The sequence below is a fragment of the Arvicanthis niloticus genome, chromosome 1, assembly GCF_011762505.2.
Source record: "Arvicanthis niloticus isolate mArvNil1 chromosome 1, mArvNil1.pat.X, whole genome shotgun sequence".
Classification (NCBI taxonomy): domain Eukaryota; kingdom Metazoa; phylum Chordata; class Mammalia; order Rodentia; family Muridae; genus Arvicanthis; species Arvicanthis niloticus.
In genome coordinates this window covers 36255486-36274084 of record NC_047658.1, presented here as the reverse complement: position 1 = coordinate 36274084, position 18599 = coordinate 36255486, and the positions used below count along the sequence as shown (strand labels likewise).

General features: G+C 40.7%; 1 protein-coding gene across 2 annotated transcripts in view; it reads right to left on the bottom strand.

The window, feature by feature from the left end:
- Positions 1-18599, bottom strand: part of Otud7a (OTU deubiquitinase 7A) — a 299751-nt gene that overhangs the window by 101210 nt on the left and 179942 nt on the right. For both annotated transcript variants that reach the window (XM_034510222.2, XM_034510227.2), the window contains exons 3-4: positions 4863-4956; positions 3579-3733 (exon numbers count right to left, since the gene is read on the bottom strand). In XM_034510222.2, coding sequence (XP_034366113.1) covers positions 3579-3729 — 151 coding nt within the window. In that variant the 5' untranslated portion in view covers positions 3730-3733; positions 4863-4956. The remainder of the gene's footprint in view (positions 1-3578; positions 3734-4862; positions 4957-18599) is intronic.

The window sequence follows — 18599 nt, the reverse complement described above, 5'->3', positions numbered from 1 at the left end:
TTCCTTTCTGACCCGGTCACCAAGGGATCACAAAGTCTTTCTCCTTCAACCTTCCTCCCCTAACTTATCCCAGTATCCCAGTCTCCAACACCAGCAGGGCAGAAAAGCAGGCAACACACAGCCATCACATTTTCAAAAACCCAGAAGGAAAACAGAAACCAAGGAATAAAATACCCACCCAACAAAGTCAAATCCAGAAACCAGCACCTAGACTTATAACCATCCTAAACTCAAATGCTTAGAAGCTAGCATAAAAACATACAACAGCCAGGGCATTGTGTTCTCAGTAGAGCCCAGCTTTCCACAGAAGGGCTTGACTATTACAACATAGCTGAAGCACAAGAAAAAGAGCTTAAAACCAACTATATAAAAAAAAAAATCCCTTAAAGAAATCCAGGAAAAGACAAATAAATGATTGGAGAAAATGAATAAACCCCTTAAAGAAATCCAAGAAAGCAGAGAGTTGAAAGAAATGAAGAAAACTGTTCAAGACCTGCAAGTGAAAATAGAAGCAATAAAAGAGAACACAAATTGAGGGACTTCTGGAAGTGAAAAATTTAGGATTCAAACAGGGGCAAGCTTGGCCCACAGAACACAAGAGATGGAAGAGACAGAATCTCAGGTGTTGACAATACGATAGAATAAATGGATACTCAGGTCAAAGGAAACGTTAAATCTAAAAATCTCCTGACACAAACACCCAGGAAACCTGGGGCAGTATTAAAAAGACCAAACCTAAAACTAGTAGTTATAGAGGAAAGAGAAGAATCCCAGCACGAAGGCCTAGAAAATACTTTCAACAAAATCATAGAAGAAAATTTTCTTAACCTAAAGAAGAAGATACATCCAAGAAGCATATAGTACAGCAAATAGATTGGACCAGAAAAGAAACTTCCCTCAGCACATAATCAAAACACTAAACATACAAAACAAAGAAAGAATATTAAAAATCTGTAAGGGAAAAAGACAAAAGGTCCTTTGCAGATATATTATAGCTTTTAGCTTAGTGTTTTATGGAATCCCTGAGTACGAGAATGAGTGGGTTTCTGATTCTTGTGCCTGCTCTTGGGACTCTTTCATTTTGTTTGGTTGCCTTGTCTAAACTTCAGTGTGATGGTTTTTGCTTTATCTTATACTTTATTAATCATGTTTGGTTGTTATCTCTTAGAAACTTGTTCTTTTCTAATAACAGTCAGAAAAGGAATGGATCTTAGAAACCTGTTCTTTTTAAATGACAGACAGAAAGAGAGTGGATCTGGAGGGGAGGGGAGGGGAGGTGGAGAGGAACTGGTCCAGGTGAGGATATGGAGTTTTCTCCATCCCATCTCATCTCTAGATTATGACTTGCAGGCTGCTCCCCTGCAGACAATGCTCCTTCTGAGATTAGCTAAACTGGCCTCCTTGACCCAGTTATACACAATAAACCTTGCCTCTTGTTTACAATATATACAATAACTCTGCCTCTCTGTTTAACTATAAATAAAAAATGTATTGAGCATCCAGGGTGCTGAGGTTTCTCCAGCAGAGAGTTCGGACCACCCCAGGACAGCTTCCTTTCCGACTTTTCTTTATTCCCCTGATGCTGAGGCAAGTCAGTTAAGGAATAGCATTGGACTAGGCATGGTATGAAATGCTAGTTCTGAAAGATCAAATAGCAGGAGCCCATGATCTCAACAGCTCTCTGCAAACAGACAAGCCAGCTGTGTGGACAGTGCTGTGGCTGTCTTAGGAACTGGCTGGGGCCTGGTCCTTGGAGGTGAGGTAGCTGTCCATGTCCAACAGTAGGGATGCTCTCAGAATCCAACCATATGCTAAAACGCATAGATTAGCACAGAAAATCCAGTTTTTATGTATCTTAATTTTTTAAAAATGAAGAAAACCAGAAAAGGGATAATAGTTCTTAGACTCTGTAAGAGGAAACAAGGGACATGAGATGAAGACACTGGCTATGGCAGCATGAGCCATCCTCACAGATTCTGGGGCACCTTCTCCTGGCCACTATTATCCTGTAAAGGTGAGATGGGGTCAACTTACATAAAAAATCCCCTCCCCCCAAACCTCTAAGGATAAAGGAGTAAAATAAATGACTATTCTCATGTGATAGGCAGTGGAGTCTGGCATGGACCAGCTCTATAGCACCCTCCTGCCCAACCTGCTCATTTCTAGGCTGCTCCTTACAGCAGTAACCTGAGCAGCAGGGACCTATAGGAGACTGATTTCACATGACATGGAGACAGTGTAGCCAGGACCATATTTTTACTCACAAACATTGCTAAAATCATGAGATGGGCTAAAATTATGTGAGGCTGAGGGGACTTTCAGACTCTGGATGGCAGTTTGAATAGGTATGGCCCCCATAGACTCCTGTGTTTGAATACTTGGCCCATAGCAAGTTAGGACACTGTTAGGAGGTGTGGCCTTGTGGTAGGTGTGGTCATACTGGAGGAAGTATGTCACTGTGGGGGCAGGCTTTGAGGTCTCCTATGCTTAAGCTATGCCAGTGTGGCATAGTCTCCTGCTGTCTGCATATCAAGATGTGGAAGTTTCAGCTCCCTCTATAGCACCATATCTGCCATGCTTCCTCCTATGATGATAATGGACTAAACCTCGTAAGCCTGCCCCAATTAAACATTTTCCTTTTAAGTTTCCTTGGTCATGGTGTCTCTTCCCAGCAATAAAACCCCAAGACACCATGCATTAAGGATTTCCTTGATTCTCAATAAGTTGAACTTCCAACTTTCAGTAGCTACCTCTGTTCATGAAGATGCCTTGTAATTTAGTTTTCTCTAAATGACCTTGAGAATCACTGTGAATTATAATGCTTGATGGTTCCAAGTCCACAAACTGCAATGTATTCATCCAAGACACAACAGTCTTAGAAAACAAAACAAAACAAAACAAAACAAAACAAAACAAAACAAAAACCCCAAACCAAAAAGCTCTTCCTCCCCTTGCTCAAAAGTCCTGAGTGGCCATGGCCAGCTTTTTATTTTCCTTGTTTCAACAGTATTATAACTCAGAAGGAAGAACCGAAGTTAATTCCAGTCTGATGAGTATGGCTGAATAGGGTCGAAGAAACCCCATGTACACCAGACACAAGTTTTCCATGTCACAAGAGCTCTACTTCAAAAGCCTGAAGGTTCATTTTGATTTCCTGGCTACTAGACAGTTCTTTCAATGAAAACTTTGGCCTAAGATATTTGTGTCTCAGCTAAGACAAAGATATGAAGAGGCAGTTTCCATGGGAACCATATTCTTGAATGTTCTAGAATTTCTACTTCATTGAGTATATTGTCCTTAAAAATGATTATTGTTAGTTACAATTATTCTCTTGAAGCATCCGCTGACACTATTTTCTCTGTATGCACATTAACAGCTGGTAATCCATACCCTACCCCAAAGAATGGCAAGCAAAGTAAATTCCATCCCTAACATTAACACTTCATTTTACTTCAAAAATAGCCAAATGCTGTCCAAGTTATACCCCTGTCAGACAATGAGGACCTTCTTATCTTCTGAGCCTGTTGAAAGATGTCCAAGTCTGAATGGGTAGTTTGGGGACAATGAGGTCTACATACCTTCCAGCAGGTCTCTGGCCAGACCAGGTTCTGCCCCCGTGGACCGAACAAAGTCTGACAGGACTGCGTCCATATCAAGCGTCATAGGATCATGTAGAAGTGCTGCCCAGCACTCAGCCGAGGGCGGGTTTGGAAGCAGGCTAGAGACCATCCATCTGAAGGAAACAAGAGAAGGGTATCTCACCATGCAATGGACCAGAGGGATGTGTGGGGATGTGCGTACACACACACACACACACACACACACACACACACACACACACACACACTCTCACACCCCTCAGAAGCCTAGTAGGCAGAAGAAATCCCTACCACCTTTGTTGTCCAGTTCTAAACTGGATTTTGAATAATTTTCTTTCTTTACACACAAGATGTTACATCATTAAAGTCACACCAAAGCATCGATCCTCTGCAGCCCTGTAAGATGGGGCACTGGGATTGGACTGTTCTGTCTTACAGTATGCGGAAGGCTAATTTCTTGGCTATTATGAGAGACTCTGGGTTCAGACCTGGATGTCTGGAATTCCATACTTATTCGTGATGACTGCTAAAATGTCTGCTGCCTCCTGGAGTCTTCACACTCACAGTGACAACACCACTGTATTCACAGGATGTCGGATATTCTGAGCAGAACAGCTGCAGGCAGTGGGGCGGGGGCAACATGGGTGCTTGAAGCAGCTGGAGAAAGCAGCTTCTGGGGTGCGTGTCACCTGGAGGAAGCAGCTTGTGTTCACAGTGAGAGCTGACAAAGTACAGATACCTTCAGTATCATGTAGATGATGGGCCAAATGTAGCCCTCTGTTTTTATAGATAAAGTTTTATTGGAAGTCAGCCACAAGCAGATGAATGAGTTGAGTATCAGAGACTGTGAATCCACAGAATTACAGCTACCACTATGTGGAACTTATGGGAAGTTCACTGATGCCAGGACAGATGGAACACAGTTTTATACTATCAAGTATGCGGTTATTTTTACACACTGCATAGTGTTATTGATGAATACCTTTTGCTCCTTTTCCTATAATAATGGAGTAGGACTTTTCAGAGAGCAGGTTTTGCATCTTTGGAGCCTGGCACACTGGCCTTATGTGGCTGGCTATGACAGGGTGTTCACTGCTCTGAGAAGGGAAGATGCAAACTTCTCTGCCCAGGATGTGGGGACTGAGGTCTCAGGCAGGAGGTCAGAATCTCAGAGTTAGCCACGGGTACTGTTCTATCTGCATGTGGCTCCTAGTTAGGAGTACAGTTTGGTTGGCATGGCTAAAAGTGAAGAAATGGTTTGACCTGATGTATGTGGCACCAGTTAGGAGACTCCTTCTTCCTTCGCCTCATGCACCGCAGCTTCAGCCGCAATGGTCTCCTCTTCTGTCACTGTCACCTGGGGATAAATGAGAGCATGAGAGTATGGTATCTCCTCTCCTGTGCTTTGTTCTTTGTCAAAGGAAGCTGCATTTAAGGTGAGGCCAGTTGCTACCACAGGCACTTCCAGGCCAGCTGATCATCAGCTCCCACAAGTGGATGCTGGCAAGAAAGAATGGTCTTGACTTCCTTTTGGCAAGCACTTGGGATCACGTTCACAGGATAAAACCATTGTACACCTTGCTAGTGATTTCTGGATCAATATACTTAATCTGGGCTACCCTTTTAGGCCTTGTAGTTCAGTGACATTGGATGCAGCAATTAACTTCCGTCTCCAGAACATCTCATTTTCCTAATGGAAACTGGCCCCACTAAACACCAGCTCCTCATTACTACTTCCCTAAGAACATGGTGACTTCCACTTTACTGCCTGCCTCCATGAATTTAACTGGTTACTCCTATAGGTAAACTCTCATAGTATTTGGCTTTTTGTGATTAGGTTATTTTCCTTAGTATAAGTTCATCAAAGTTCATGTACATTTTAGACTGTCAGAATTGAAGTAAGTCCACTATTAACTTCAGATGTAAGTCTTGGAGGAACTAAGCTATATATGACCTCAAAGCCTCCTCCTCGAGGATTATCTTTCATAATAAGGTAAAAATGCAAGGGAAGAATGCAAGCAATAGTGGTACCCAGTTGTGATGTCTACGAACCACAACTACTACCAGCTATTATGATATTCCTAAGGTACAATAGTGGGACTTATATTTTAGTGGTAACCAACAGCTATGTAATTGGATCTCAATTACATAAGGCTATCTCAATAGGAGGGAATTGTTGCCTGATACTGTAGACCTAGATGACTAACCAGGCTGATTAGGCCACAGAATATAGAGGGGAACTTAGTACTGTCAGTTTCTACTTTCCCAAACAGGTATAGTCTCTAACCGCTTAATACTTATACTTACCCACAGATAAGTATAGCTTTCAGCTCTCATCAAAGAGACTTCTCTTTGGAGCAGATGGAGACCACTATAGACATTAACAACTGTCCCAAATGCAGATAACAACTGACTACAATGTGCCCATCCCAGTGAATATATTTCCAACAGAATGATGAACTACCCTGCCTCCATCATAGGCTTGAAAGCCATTTTATAGCTAAGACAAACTAGAGTTATTCCTATTTATGATTAAGTTTGTTTCTCAATGGTTGGGCTATGCTATACCTGCAACCTTAACTATAAAGGGTTTTGTACAGTCCATTCCAGGAGACAGCAACCATGCCTTTGTTTTAAAAGGTTATTATGATCACAATGTTATAACTACCTTACTCTGACTACTTTGCAACTATGTCTTTGTTTCAGGAGGTTGTTATAATGAACATGTTCTGCTTCTGTTCTGCTTCTGCAATACTGCCCATTTGCCTGTCAAAGCTCCCATTTTGAAACCCCTTACTCCTGAGCTACAAAACTCCTTATCTTAACTCATGTCAATGCTGATCTCTTAGGCCCTGCCATTAGGGAGAGACAGTCCTTGTACACAAATTAAAAAACTTGCTTTAATTAATTGCTTGCTTTAGTTAATTTGGCCATGATTTGGGTCAGTGGTCTTCTCACATCTATAGGATTAACAAGATCCCCTAAAATTATGACTCATGGAGCTCGGTGAAAGAGGAGGCAGAAAGATTATAGAACAAGAAGATCAGGACATCTACAGAGAGATAGTGCCTTCTAGACATGGCAGGAAATCTTCACCCATAAAATCTCAATAATATGGTTGCTTAATCAAGACCAGCCAATGACAACACCAGTTGACATGACAAAGCAGATTGAGAAAATCTCATAAAGGTCTTCCTCTAAATGAAGAACTACAGGCACTTAATGACTTCTGAGAGGGAAAGAATCAGTCTTTCCTCAGCAAGTATCCAAAAACCAAGTGGCCAGCCCTAAAAAGATAAAAACATGAGCAACCTATGTGGATGAAACAAATTTATGTATGAAATGAAACAAATTAGTCAAATGCATGAATTTGACTGTAGCACGGGAGGGTTGAGTGTGGGATGGGGCCATTATAATAATACAGTATACATACATGAAATTTAAAAAAGAATTTTAAAAAGAAATGAGTATATACCGATAAACAGAGGACCATTTTCTTTGTTCTGTTTTGTTTTCACGTCCTACTTCTTTTTTTTTTTATTTTTTTATTGGATATTTTACTTATTTACAATACAGATGTCATCCCCTTTCCCTATTTACCCTCCCTAGAACCCCCTATCCCACCCCCACTCCACCTTTATGCTTTTATACCATTTTGACTACATGCATGTAATAAGGTCTGTTCTAGGTTGAGGTTCTAGCATTACAATAGATGCAAACAGTCAAGGAACAAGCAATACAATAAATACAAATAGTCAAAGAAAAAGTAAGGCATTAAATCCAATTACATGAACACTCTTGTGATCACTGTTTCTAAGGGCTTATCAGGATGAACAAAGTATCTGAGCCTACTTCCCTGTCCTAGCCCAAGGTCATTTTCATGTCTGAAGCCTATTTCCTTGTTCTAGCCTAAAATTTAGATTCCTGTCTGAAATTACTTCTTTGTTCTAGCCTAATATTTAGGTTCCTGCCTGAGATTACTTCTTTGTTCTAGCCTAAGATTGAGATTCCTACCTGAAATTACTTTTTTGTTCTAGCCTAATGTCAGATTCCTGCCTGAAGCCTACTTCCTTGTCCTTGGACAATGTCATATTCCTGCCAAGCAGCCCATTTCCTTGTCCTTGACCCATGTCAGATTCTTGCCAAGCAGCTCCAAAGGCTCTCCACCTCTCCCCCTTTTTTATTTCATTAACAAGACTGAGCATGTCTTAGGTTGTTCTGACAAGAATGCCTTCCTTACCCATCATAGAATATGCATTATCAAAAGGAATGCACTTCTATTTTAGGTTGGTAAGGCTCTGCGCAGAATCTTAACCTTGCCGACTGATGCTGGGAGGCAGGCTAGGGACTTACATTCCTGCTACTGCAGAAATATGTTATCTTCAGGTGAGGGCTGACCAAATTAGTGGGAGCAGGACTCACATACGTCTTCCTGATGACATTACCTGTAGAGTGCAGGGAGGGAAGGACTAGAGAAATCTGGAGTGGAGCTTAGTTTCAGGGTCAAGTAAAGGCCCTGGGGTAGAGTACAGACTGGGGGTCAATGGCTCACCACCTGTGAACCTTCACTGTATCTAAACTGCCTGATTTGGGGAAGTGTGTGACTTCCTAAAACCTTGCTCTCTTGATCTGAAAAATGAGGCTAAGAACAACCCTGGCTCTCAAAATTGGTGAAAGGACAAAAGAAAATGTTTCATGAACATACCCTATTGTGGCTATTAGTGGCATAGAATTGAAACAAACAGCTGTCTAGTATTGAGGATCTGCTCTGTAACTGATGTATGCACACATCCATTCTATGAAGAGTAATATCAACAAGGCTCATACATGTTTCAATCCATCCTACTCTGCATTGGAGGAGCCCGTTCTGATGAGAGGCTCACAGGCACACAGACGACATTGGTAGGTGTACTAGCTGGTTTTGTGTGTCAACTTGACACAAACTGGAGTTACCAAAGAGAAAAGAGCCTCCCTTGAGGAAATGCCTCTATGAGATCCAGCTGTAAGACATTTTCTCAATTGGTGATTAACAGTGGGAGGGCCCACTGTGGGTGGTGCCATCCTGGGCTGGTAGTCTTGGGTTCTATAGGGAAGCAAACTGAGCAAGCCAGGGGAAGCAAGCTGTTGGGAGCCGACTTTTAGCAGAAAGCGGCTAGAAAGCAGCTATCCACATGCTAGCCACACCTCCAAGGCTTACGTCATATCCACGGGGCGTGGCAAAAGTGTATAAATACCCCAGATTTCCCTTCAATAAAAGACAAAAGACTTGAGACTTGATCAGAACCTCTGTCTTGTCTCCATTCCTTGTGTCTCTTCTCCTTATCCCACTCTCTCTCTCTAGACCCTGACCTGAAGACCAGAGTGGCAGTTTGAAGCCAGGCAGTGGTGGCGTATTCCTTTAATTCCAGCCTTTGAAAGGCCAAGCCAGGCAGAGCAGAGCAGGCCGCAACATAGTTATTCAGGCATTGTTAAGTCTTTTGTCTCAAGCCAGGTAAAGCGGAGCTGGTTGCAACAGCAAGCCAGCAAGTAACATCCCTCCCCAACTTGCTTCTTGGTCATAATGTTTTGTGCAGGAATAGAAACCCTGACTAAGACAGTAGGATACATGGTATCTCAGTTCAGATGCCAGCATTTCTCTTTAAGGTATCTGCCTATTCCATTCCTGTGACTTGGGACAAGTTCAGTTACACAGATTTCTGTGCACGCAGCTAAAACTGACAACTTGAGTTTCATCCCTGGGAACCACATGGTAGAAGGAGGGAACTGAAACTGACTTTCTCTACATTGTCCTCTGACCTCCACACACTTCATAGAACATTTGTATACATACATACATACATACATACACACACACACACACACACACACACACACACAAACACAGACAGACACAATGTGACTAAAGCATTTTTCAATGAGAAAATGTAAATATGCACAAAACAAACAAAAGAATATATGATAAATACCAATGGACCACTGAGTTATGGAAGTAATCAATTTATAGCTAATCTTATTTCTTCCATACATCCAACCATATCACTTTTGACATCATTTTGAGAAAAAAAAACTTTTGGCATTATTTCATCCACAAGTAGATAAGTATTTTTCTAAAAGACTCTAAAGCATAACCATAGTACTATTATCCCACCTAGAAATTAACAATACATTTTCAAGGCAATTAATATCTAGAGGGTAGAAAAATGACAGCATCTTACCAGAACCTCTGGGACACAGCTTAGAGAGTTCTAAGAGGGAGGTTCATAGACATAAATGCTTACATTAAAAAATCAGAAATATCTCAAATAAATAATCTAATCGTGCAACTCAAGGTCCTAGAAAAATAAGAGAAGCCAAATGCAAAGCGATAGATGGCAAGAAATAGATTAAAGCAGAAATTTTGAAACAATTTAAAAGAACAATACAGAGAATAATTAAAGAGTTCTTTGAAAATGTTATAGTACAACTGACAAAGTACACTAATCAAAAAGGAAGAGAAAGAAAACACAAAGTAATTAAATCAGAGACAGAAATCGAGTTGTTGTTCCGATGAAATTTAGAGGCTGTTAGAGAACACTTTGAAAACATATTCCCAGAAGATGGGAAATCTAGAAGAAATGGATAAATTTTTTAACATATATAATCTATTCAGATTGGATCAAAGAGACAGAATCAACATAGACCCATAACAAGCAATGATGCTAAAGCATTAATTTAAAAGTTTCCCACAAAGTCTGAGACCTGACAGATTCACTCTTGAATCCTACTGAGCTTTAAAGGAAGACAGGACACAAAACAGAAAGGAACATGGCCAAACTCAGTCTACAGAGCTAGTGTTAGCTATACCAGAGAAAATCCATCAGGAAAAAAAACCAACCAACCAAAAAACAAACCAACCAACCAAAAAACAACAAAACTACCCCAAACTACAAACCAATTTAGCTGATTAACTAGCATAGAAGCAAAGTTTTTCAATAGGTATTTGCAAAACTTAATTAATAAACCATTAGAAAGATAATACACAATGGTTAAATAGGATTTATTCTAGGAATGAGATGTGGGTTCAACATACATGAACCAACAAATGTTAATACACTACACAAACAGGCATAAAGAGAGAACACACATGAAATCATATGCAGAACTGGCATTTCTCAAGGTTTAACATGCTTTCATAATAAGAATCCTTAATAAACAAGGTGTGTAGAAAGAACATATGTTGAGATAATAAAGCCTACATGTGACAGTCATCTGGTCAACATTTATTAAATAAGGAAGAGCTGAGAGCACTTCTGAAGGCTGAGATGAGACCAGGGTGCCTACTCTATCCATTCTTATTCAGCTCAATGCTCAAAGTCTAGCTAGAGCAATGAGAGAAAGAAACAACAGGGATAAGGAATAAGAAGGAAGAAGCCACAGGCTTCATATTTGCATATAACATGGCACTATGCTAAGAGGTCCCGGGAATGTCACCAAACTCTTAGATCAGGTAAGTGAACTGTGGGAAGTAGCTAGATGCAAACCCCACATATAAACATAAGTAGTTTCTCTAATCAGCAGCAACAAGTTACCAACACAGAAATCAGAAAAACATCTCCTTCATAGGAACTTCAAAAATTCCAGTAACTCTAACCAAGGAGGTGAAAATCTCTACAATGACAACTTTAAGACTAAAAATAAATAAATAAATAAAAAAAAAAAAAAAAAACTGAGTAACATACCAGACAATGAAAAAACTTTCCATGTTCATGGGTTAGCAGAGCTGATATTCTAAAAATGGCAATATTGCTTCTCAAATCACCATCCTGCAAGACAGTCATGGGACAAGTGACGAAATATCTACAGTGTGTAAGGGACTCAGGGTGGCTGCTTAAAAGATCTCCAAAACTGAAAGGAAAGAATTCCAGGAAATTTCCACAGCTATGGCAATAGGATTTGCTATAATGGGATCCAATGGCTTTCATGAGAAACTGATATCATATCCCTATAAATAATATTGTGGGTGGCTTAATACTTTCTCATCCTGGGAGCCAGTGAACAAGCGAGGCTGTGAGAAGCTCATGAAATAGAAACTTGCCTATTTAATGTGTAGTTCTCTTTCCTGTTACCCTTCTAACATGTTTTCTGTTTCTAAATTAAAGTTTTTTTAAAAATAAACACACTTTTTAAATAACAAAAGTAGCAATATTACCAAAAATGGTATAGAGATCAATACAGTTCTACCAAAATTCTAATAACAGTCACCATGTAACTAAAAAATTTAATAAAATTCATATGAAAATATAAAAGGTCCCTTACAACCAAAAAAAAAAAAAAAAAAAAAAAAAAAAAAAAAAAAAAAAAAAAAAAAAAAAGAAAGAAATGTGCTGGTTACCATAATACCTGCCTTTAAATTATACTACAGGGCAACAGTGACAAAGGTAGCCTTGGTTCTGGTATAGAAACAGGGAAATAGAAGACAAGTCCCAGAAATATTCTCGCACAGTTAGTGCCCCCTACTTTCTGATACAGGTGCAAAAAAATATACTAGCAAAAGAGAATCTTCAACAAGGAGGCTGGGTAAATTCTGTATTCATGTGCAAAAGAATAAAATCTGATCCCTATCTCTCACTTGCACAGAAACAATTTCCAAACAGATCAGAAACCTGAAAATGTTAAAGTGGCCAGAGGAAAACACAGGGAAAAATACTTCAAGATGCAGACACAGCAAGAGCCCCCTGCAAAAGTCTCCATCAGCATAGAAAATAACCTCGAGATCATTAACAAATGGAATTGCATGACATTAAGAAGTTTCTGCACAGTAACAAAACTGTCAGCAGAGTGAGACAGCCACAGACTGGGAAAACTCTTTGTTATCTATACTGCAGACATATGGTTAATATGAAGAAGATATCAAGAACTTCCTATTCAAACATCAAAAAAAAAAATCCTAAATCTTCCAATTGATAAATGGGCTAACGGATGGAGACTATTTTCAAAAGCGAAGCTCGTAAGTGGCCTAAATAAATATTTTTTAAAAGTGTTCAACATCCTTAGCCACCAGGGGAATGCAAATTAAAAATACTTTTGGGATTCCATCTCATCCCCAGCTCAGTGGTTGTCATCAAGAAAGTAAGTCTTCCTTGCTCGAGCCTACCTTTTTGTTTAGCTTCTTTGGGTCTATGGAGTATTAACATGATACCTGTATTTTATAGCCAGTATCCATTTATAAGTGACTACATACCATGCATGTCCTTTTGGGACTGAGTTACCTCACTTAGTATGATATTTTCAAGTTCCATGCATTTGCCTGAAAAATTCATGATGTCTTTGTTTCAATTGCTGAATAGTACTCATTCCATTGTGTAGAGGTACCACAGTTTCTTTATCCATTCTTCAGTTGAGAGACATCTAGGTTGTTTCCAGTTTCTGGCTATTATTATGAATGAAGCTGCTATGAATGTAGTTGAGTAAGTGTCTTTGTGTGATGTTGGAGCATCTTTTGGGTATATGCCCAGGACTGGCATATATACCCAGGGTCTTGAGGTAGAACTATTGCCCAGGGTCTTGAGGTAGAACTATTCCTAGTTTTCTCAGAAACCGCCAAACTGATTTCCAAAGTGGCCGTACAAGTTTGCACTTCCACCAGCAATGAAGAAGTGTTCCCCTTGCTTCACATCCTCATCAGTAGGTGCTGTCTCTTGAATGTTTGATTTTAGCCATTCTGATGAGTGTAAGATGGAATCTCATAGTTGTTTTGATTTGCTTTTCCCTGATAACTAAGGCCTTTGAACTTTTCTTTAAGTGCTTCTTGGCCATTTGAGATTCCTCTGTTGAAAATTCTGTTTAGTTCTGTGCTCATTTTTAAATTGAGGTATTTGGGTTGTTGGTGTCTAACTTCCTGAGTTCTTTGTAATTTTGGATATTACAAATGTAGGGTTGGTGAAAATCCTTTCCCAATCTGTCGGCTGTCAATTTGTCTTATTGACAGTGTCCTTTGCCTTATAGAAGCTTTGCACCGCAAAGATGCTTGAATCTCACTTAGAAGGGGATAAAATAGTCATAAGAAGCAGATGGAAGGAGGGAACTGGAAGAGAAGGGGGATGAGGAGGGGAATGAGGGGTTCAGGATCAGGTGTGGAGAAGGACAGGAGAGATGGCTAGATGGCCATGAAAATGAATGGAAATATGCAACTGCCTGGAGTGGGGCGGTGAGGAGGTGGGGGGCATCTCCAGGACAAGACAGAGACCTTGGATAAGGGAAGTGCCCAAGTATCAGTGGAGGTTACCTTAGCTGTAACTCACCACATTGGGGATATGGAACCTGAAGAGGCCAGGCAGGAACCCCAGTGGAGTGAAAGAGACACCAACCCAACCACAAAACGTTCAACCCCAAATTTATTTTGTCTACAAGAAATTCAGGCATGGGGAATGGTGCAGAAACTGAGGGACTGGCCAACCAATAACTGGCCCAACTTGAGACCCATCCTACAGGCAAGCACCAATCCCTAACACTATTAATGATACTGTTATGCTTACAGACAGGAACATGTTGTTCTCTGAGAGGCCCCACCCAGAGGTGATTCAGACAGATGCAGACACCCACAGCCAAACTGTGGATGGAGCTTGGGAACTCTTATGGAAGAACAGGAGGAAGAATTGCGGGTCCAAAGGGGATAGGAATTCCACAGGAAAACCATCAGAGTCAACTAACCTGGACTGTTGAGGTTCTCAGAGTCTGAAACACCAACCAAAGAACATACATTGGCTGGACCTCGGCCTCCCTCCTCATATGTAGCAGATGTGCAGCTTGGTCTTCATGTGGGTCCCAAACAATTGAAATGGGGGATATCTCAAAAGTGGTTGCCTGAATGTGGGATATGTTCTTCTAGCTGGGCTGCCTTGTCTGGCTTCAGTGGGAGAGGAAACACCTAGCCTTGCAGAGACTTGAAGTGCCAGGATTGGGGCATATCCAGGAGGGGCCCCACCCACTCAGAGGAGAAGGGGAAGGGGGAATAGGGAAAGGATTGTGCAACGGAAGAAAGGGAAGGTAACAGTGAGTGGGGCATAAAGTGAATAAGTAAAAAGAAAGAAAGAAAGAAAGAAAGAAAGAAAGAAAGAAAGAAAGAAAGAAAGAAAACAAGTTATGGCAAATGCTAGAGATAATGTGGGAAAGGAAAGTCTCTAGTCACAGTTGGGAATGTAAAATGTTACAGCCACTGTAAAAAATCTGTGTTGAGGTCTCTCACATTATTAAAATTAGACCTACCAAGTGATCCAGCTGCGATATCATGTGATACGATAGGAAATGAAACCAGCCTAGATATCTACTAACATCTGAATGGATAAAGAACACGTGATACCTACACACAGTGGAATTTCAATCAGTGTAAAGACAAACAAAATCATGACATTTGCAGGAAAATGGGTGTAATTCAGACCAGAAAGACCAATATCACACAGATTCTTTCATATACAGATCCTAGACGTGTGTGCATGTGTGTGTGTGAGTGAGAGAGAGAGAGAGAGAGAGAGAGAGAGAGAGAGAGAGAGAGAGAAAGAGAGAAAGAGAGAGATGAGCTGTAAGTGAGATTATGAAAGAGTAAACTGATGTCTTAGTAAGAGAGGTTGAAGAGTCATTTATGTGCAATGGGACAATTGTGAAGTGGACCAACAAAAACAAAGTGACATGGAAGTGCCATAAGGAAACCCATTACTTTGTAAGCTAATTAAGAGACTAATAATTAAAAACATCCAGAGTGGGCAAATTCCTAGCGATTTCAAGTGTTACAACTGTTTTTCCACTTGTTTGAACCAGGATTCGAGGATGAGTGATGGGTTGTGATTGGTTTGACTAACTTTAACTTGTAAATTTTACTTCATCTTTTTTCTTTTGGTTTGTTGAAAAAAAACTCTAATATTTCCTAGAGAGTTTCTCACTATCTGAGTTTTCTTGATTGTTCTTAATATGCCTGGTGGCTTTTGCACTTCCTGTAAGTTAGCAAGTGGTTACAAAGACTCTATCAGATACACATTAAATTTGTGAATGGTTTGGTGTTGTCCTTTCCTATTAGTGATCTACATTGCTGTACCCCTAACTTGGGAGCAGCTACTGCCTGGGTCCTTGCCTCACATGCCATTCTGTTCCTCAGTTTCATGTCTGTTTGCAGAGCTTGTAATTCTGTTATTCCCTCTTCATTTATTAGCTGGTGTGTGTGTGTGTGTGTGTGTGTGTGTTTGCATGAGTATGCATTTGTGTAGATCTTGGGTATTTTACTTTGAGTGCATTGCTCTATCCTTTGTATTCTGATACAGTGAAATCTAGAGTTCAGTGTGAATCTAGAGTTCGATGATTCAGCCCTACTGGCTGGCCAACCAACTTCAGAGCTTTGCTCTGTCCTACCCTTCACAGTATTGGTGAAGTTAAAGGCACGCTGCCACATCTGAATTTTTACCTGGGTGCTAGGGATCCAGACTCAGATCTTCATGGTTGTGAAATACAGCAGATGCTTTACTGACTGAGTCATCTCTCCAGTCTCTTTGCTGGAATTCTTAAAGAGAAACTTCCAGTACCTACTATTTGACCAATTGTGATGGGCTTCAAGCAGGAAAAGCAAGGCCCATGCTGAGTTGCTTTCACTTCATTTCATCAGCTGAGTGATTTCGCTGGCTTCCCCCACTCATCACACTACTTGGTCCTCCTCCTTCTTTCCCCTTCTTTCCTCCTTCTCTTCCTTATCCTCATCCTCATCCTCCTCCCCCTTCCTCCTCTGCTTCTTTGGTATCATTCTAAGGACATGCCTAGCACATGTTAGGTCCCAGATTTGATCCCCACCAGCACTACACACAAAAAAAAAGCATAATTTTTGCATCATGATCTGAATATACTCCATGCAGTTCAATCTACTCAATAAATGCAGTTAACATTTTTATGGATGCTCAAATTGTCCTTTTGGCCAGTGAAGCCTCTTCAGGTTGGCGCTGCTGTTCTGAGCCAGACTGTTTTGATTTTGGTGTGGCTGACAGAAGGTGAAAAGATGTTTCAGGTTCGTTTTGTCCATTTACTGTCCCAGATTTGCAATTTGACATTTTGACATGTCTAGTGGAAAGATTTGTTTTTCATTTTTCATAGTATATACAAATACGTCTAGTGAGAATGGCTTTTGAGAGCACAATCTGAGAGCTTGGTGCACCAACTAAGGCTAGATTAGTCAGTGTCTATAGGGCATTTTAGTGGATACAGCTACGAAATATTGTTAAGATAAAATAAAATTTGTATGCTTGAATATTTCCAATTCAAATGTTAGACAAGTGTTTTCTTTAAAGATTCATTTCATGTGTATGAGTGCTTTGCCTGCATGTATTTATGAACCATATGTATGTAGTGACCACAGAGGTTAGAAGAGGACAATTGAATCCTCTGCAATGAGGGTTACAGATGGTTTTGAGTGCTGAGAACTGGAACTGGGTCCTTTGCAAGATCAGTAAGTCCTCTTCTTTTTTAAAAACATATTATTTATTTAATGTATATGAGTACACTGTAACTGTCTTCAGACACTCCAGAAGAGAGTATCCGATCCCATTACAGATGGTTGTAAGCCGCCATGTGGTTGCTGGGAATTGAACTCAGGACCTCTGGAAGAGCAGTCAGCGCTCTTAACCACTGAGCCATCTCTCAAGCCCAGCAAGTCCTCTTAATTGATGAGCCATCTCTTCCCTTTCAGGGTTTCCACTTAATCTCATTTATTTAAACATGACCTTTGCTTACCTCTAGCCCTATTTCTGAGTAACGTCAAGGGTGACAGAATATTACACAATCATTCCATGTATCCTGCAAATGCTACAGAACTTCACAATCACAGGGGCTGGGGAGACGGCTCAGTGGGTAAAAGTGTCTCATGTACAATCTTGAGGATCCAAATTCAAATCTTCAACACCAAAAAGTCAGACATAGCTATGCATGTACCTGAAACTCCAGTACAGTGTGTGTGTGTCAGGGGGTAGGGAGACAAGAGGGCCATTGGGCCTTGCTGGCCATTAGTCCAGCTTGCGTCCCTCTCTTAAAGGACTTAGGTAGAGGGAGATAAAGTAGACTGTTGGGAATTGGTTCTAATGCTTTGTCTTATTTTGGCTCCCAAAAGTCATGGTCCCTGCCCTCAGCCGGCTTCAATTGATAATAAAGAATTGCCACATAGTCATTGACTGGGCAGGGAGATGGGGCCGAACTTTTAGATTGCTTGGGCAAGGGACTAAGAGAGAGGCGAGGGAGAAGAGAATCACCATGACTTGGAGGAAGAGGGATCAGATTTAAGAGCTGCAGAAGAAAAATCATCTAAAATGTAGGTGGAAAGTGAAAGTGGCCCTATGGGGGTGGGGGTGGTGGTGTCCAGAAGGTGAAAGGGCAGCAAAGATAAAACATAGATTCAGAAGGTGTTAAACCAGGAATACTGGAGGGAAATGTATGCTAGCCACTGGGAGGATTAGAAACGCATAGCCATTGAGCTAGTCAAGGCATATCTAATTTAGTTGGCGTGTGTGTGTGTGTGTGTGTGTGTGTGTGTGTGTGTGTGTGTGTGTGTTTCATTCACTAATCCAGAGAGCTCTTGGACAGGTGCAGCACCAGGAGCCAAAGAGGTTTAACTAATTCACCACTACAGTAGACACTCAATGTCTTCCCTGCCCTCTGTATGCAGTTTGTGCTTATTTATAGCCCTTACTGCTATGATCTTAGTGTTATCACACTATGGACAAACTATTCTTATGTAACTGAGTAATACTCCCCATGTGGCTTTACCATGGAGGAAGTAAGCTGAGGGTTTCTGTTGCATCACTCTGTGGTTAAAGACTTACAGAGTTAATTTTGTAGACTTGTTTTTATAAAATAGCAAAAGATCACTGGTTGAATCTCAAAATTAAGATACATCCAAAGAAGTGTGACTTCTATTCTGTGCTCTCTGCCCTATTCCCACCTTGTCTTATATTTCTGAGTTTATGACTTGTCCTTAATTCCAACAGGATCCTTAAA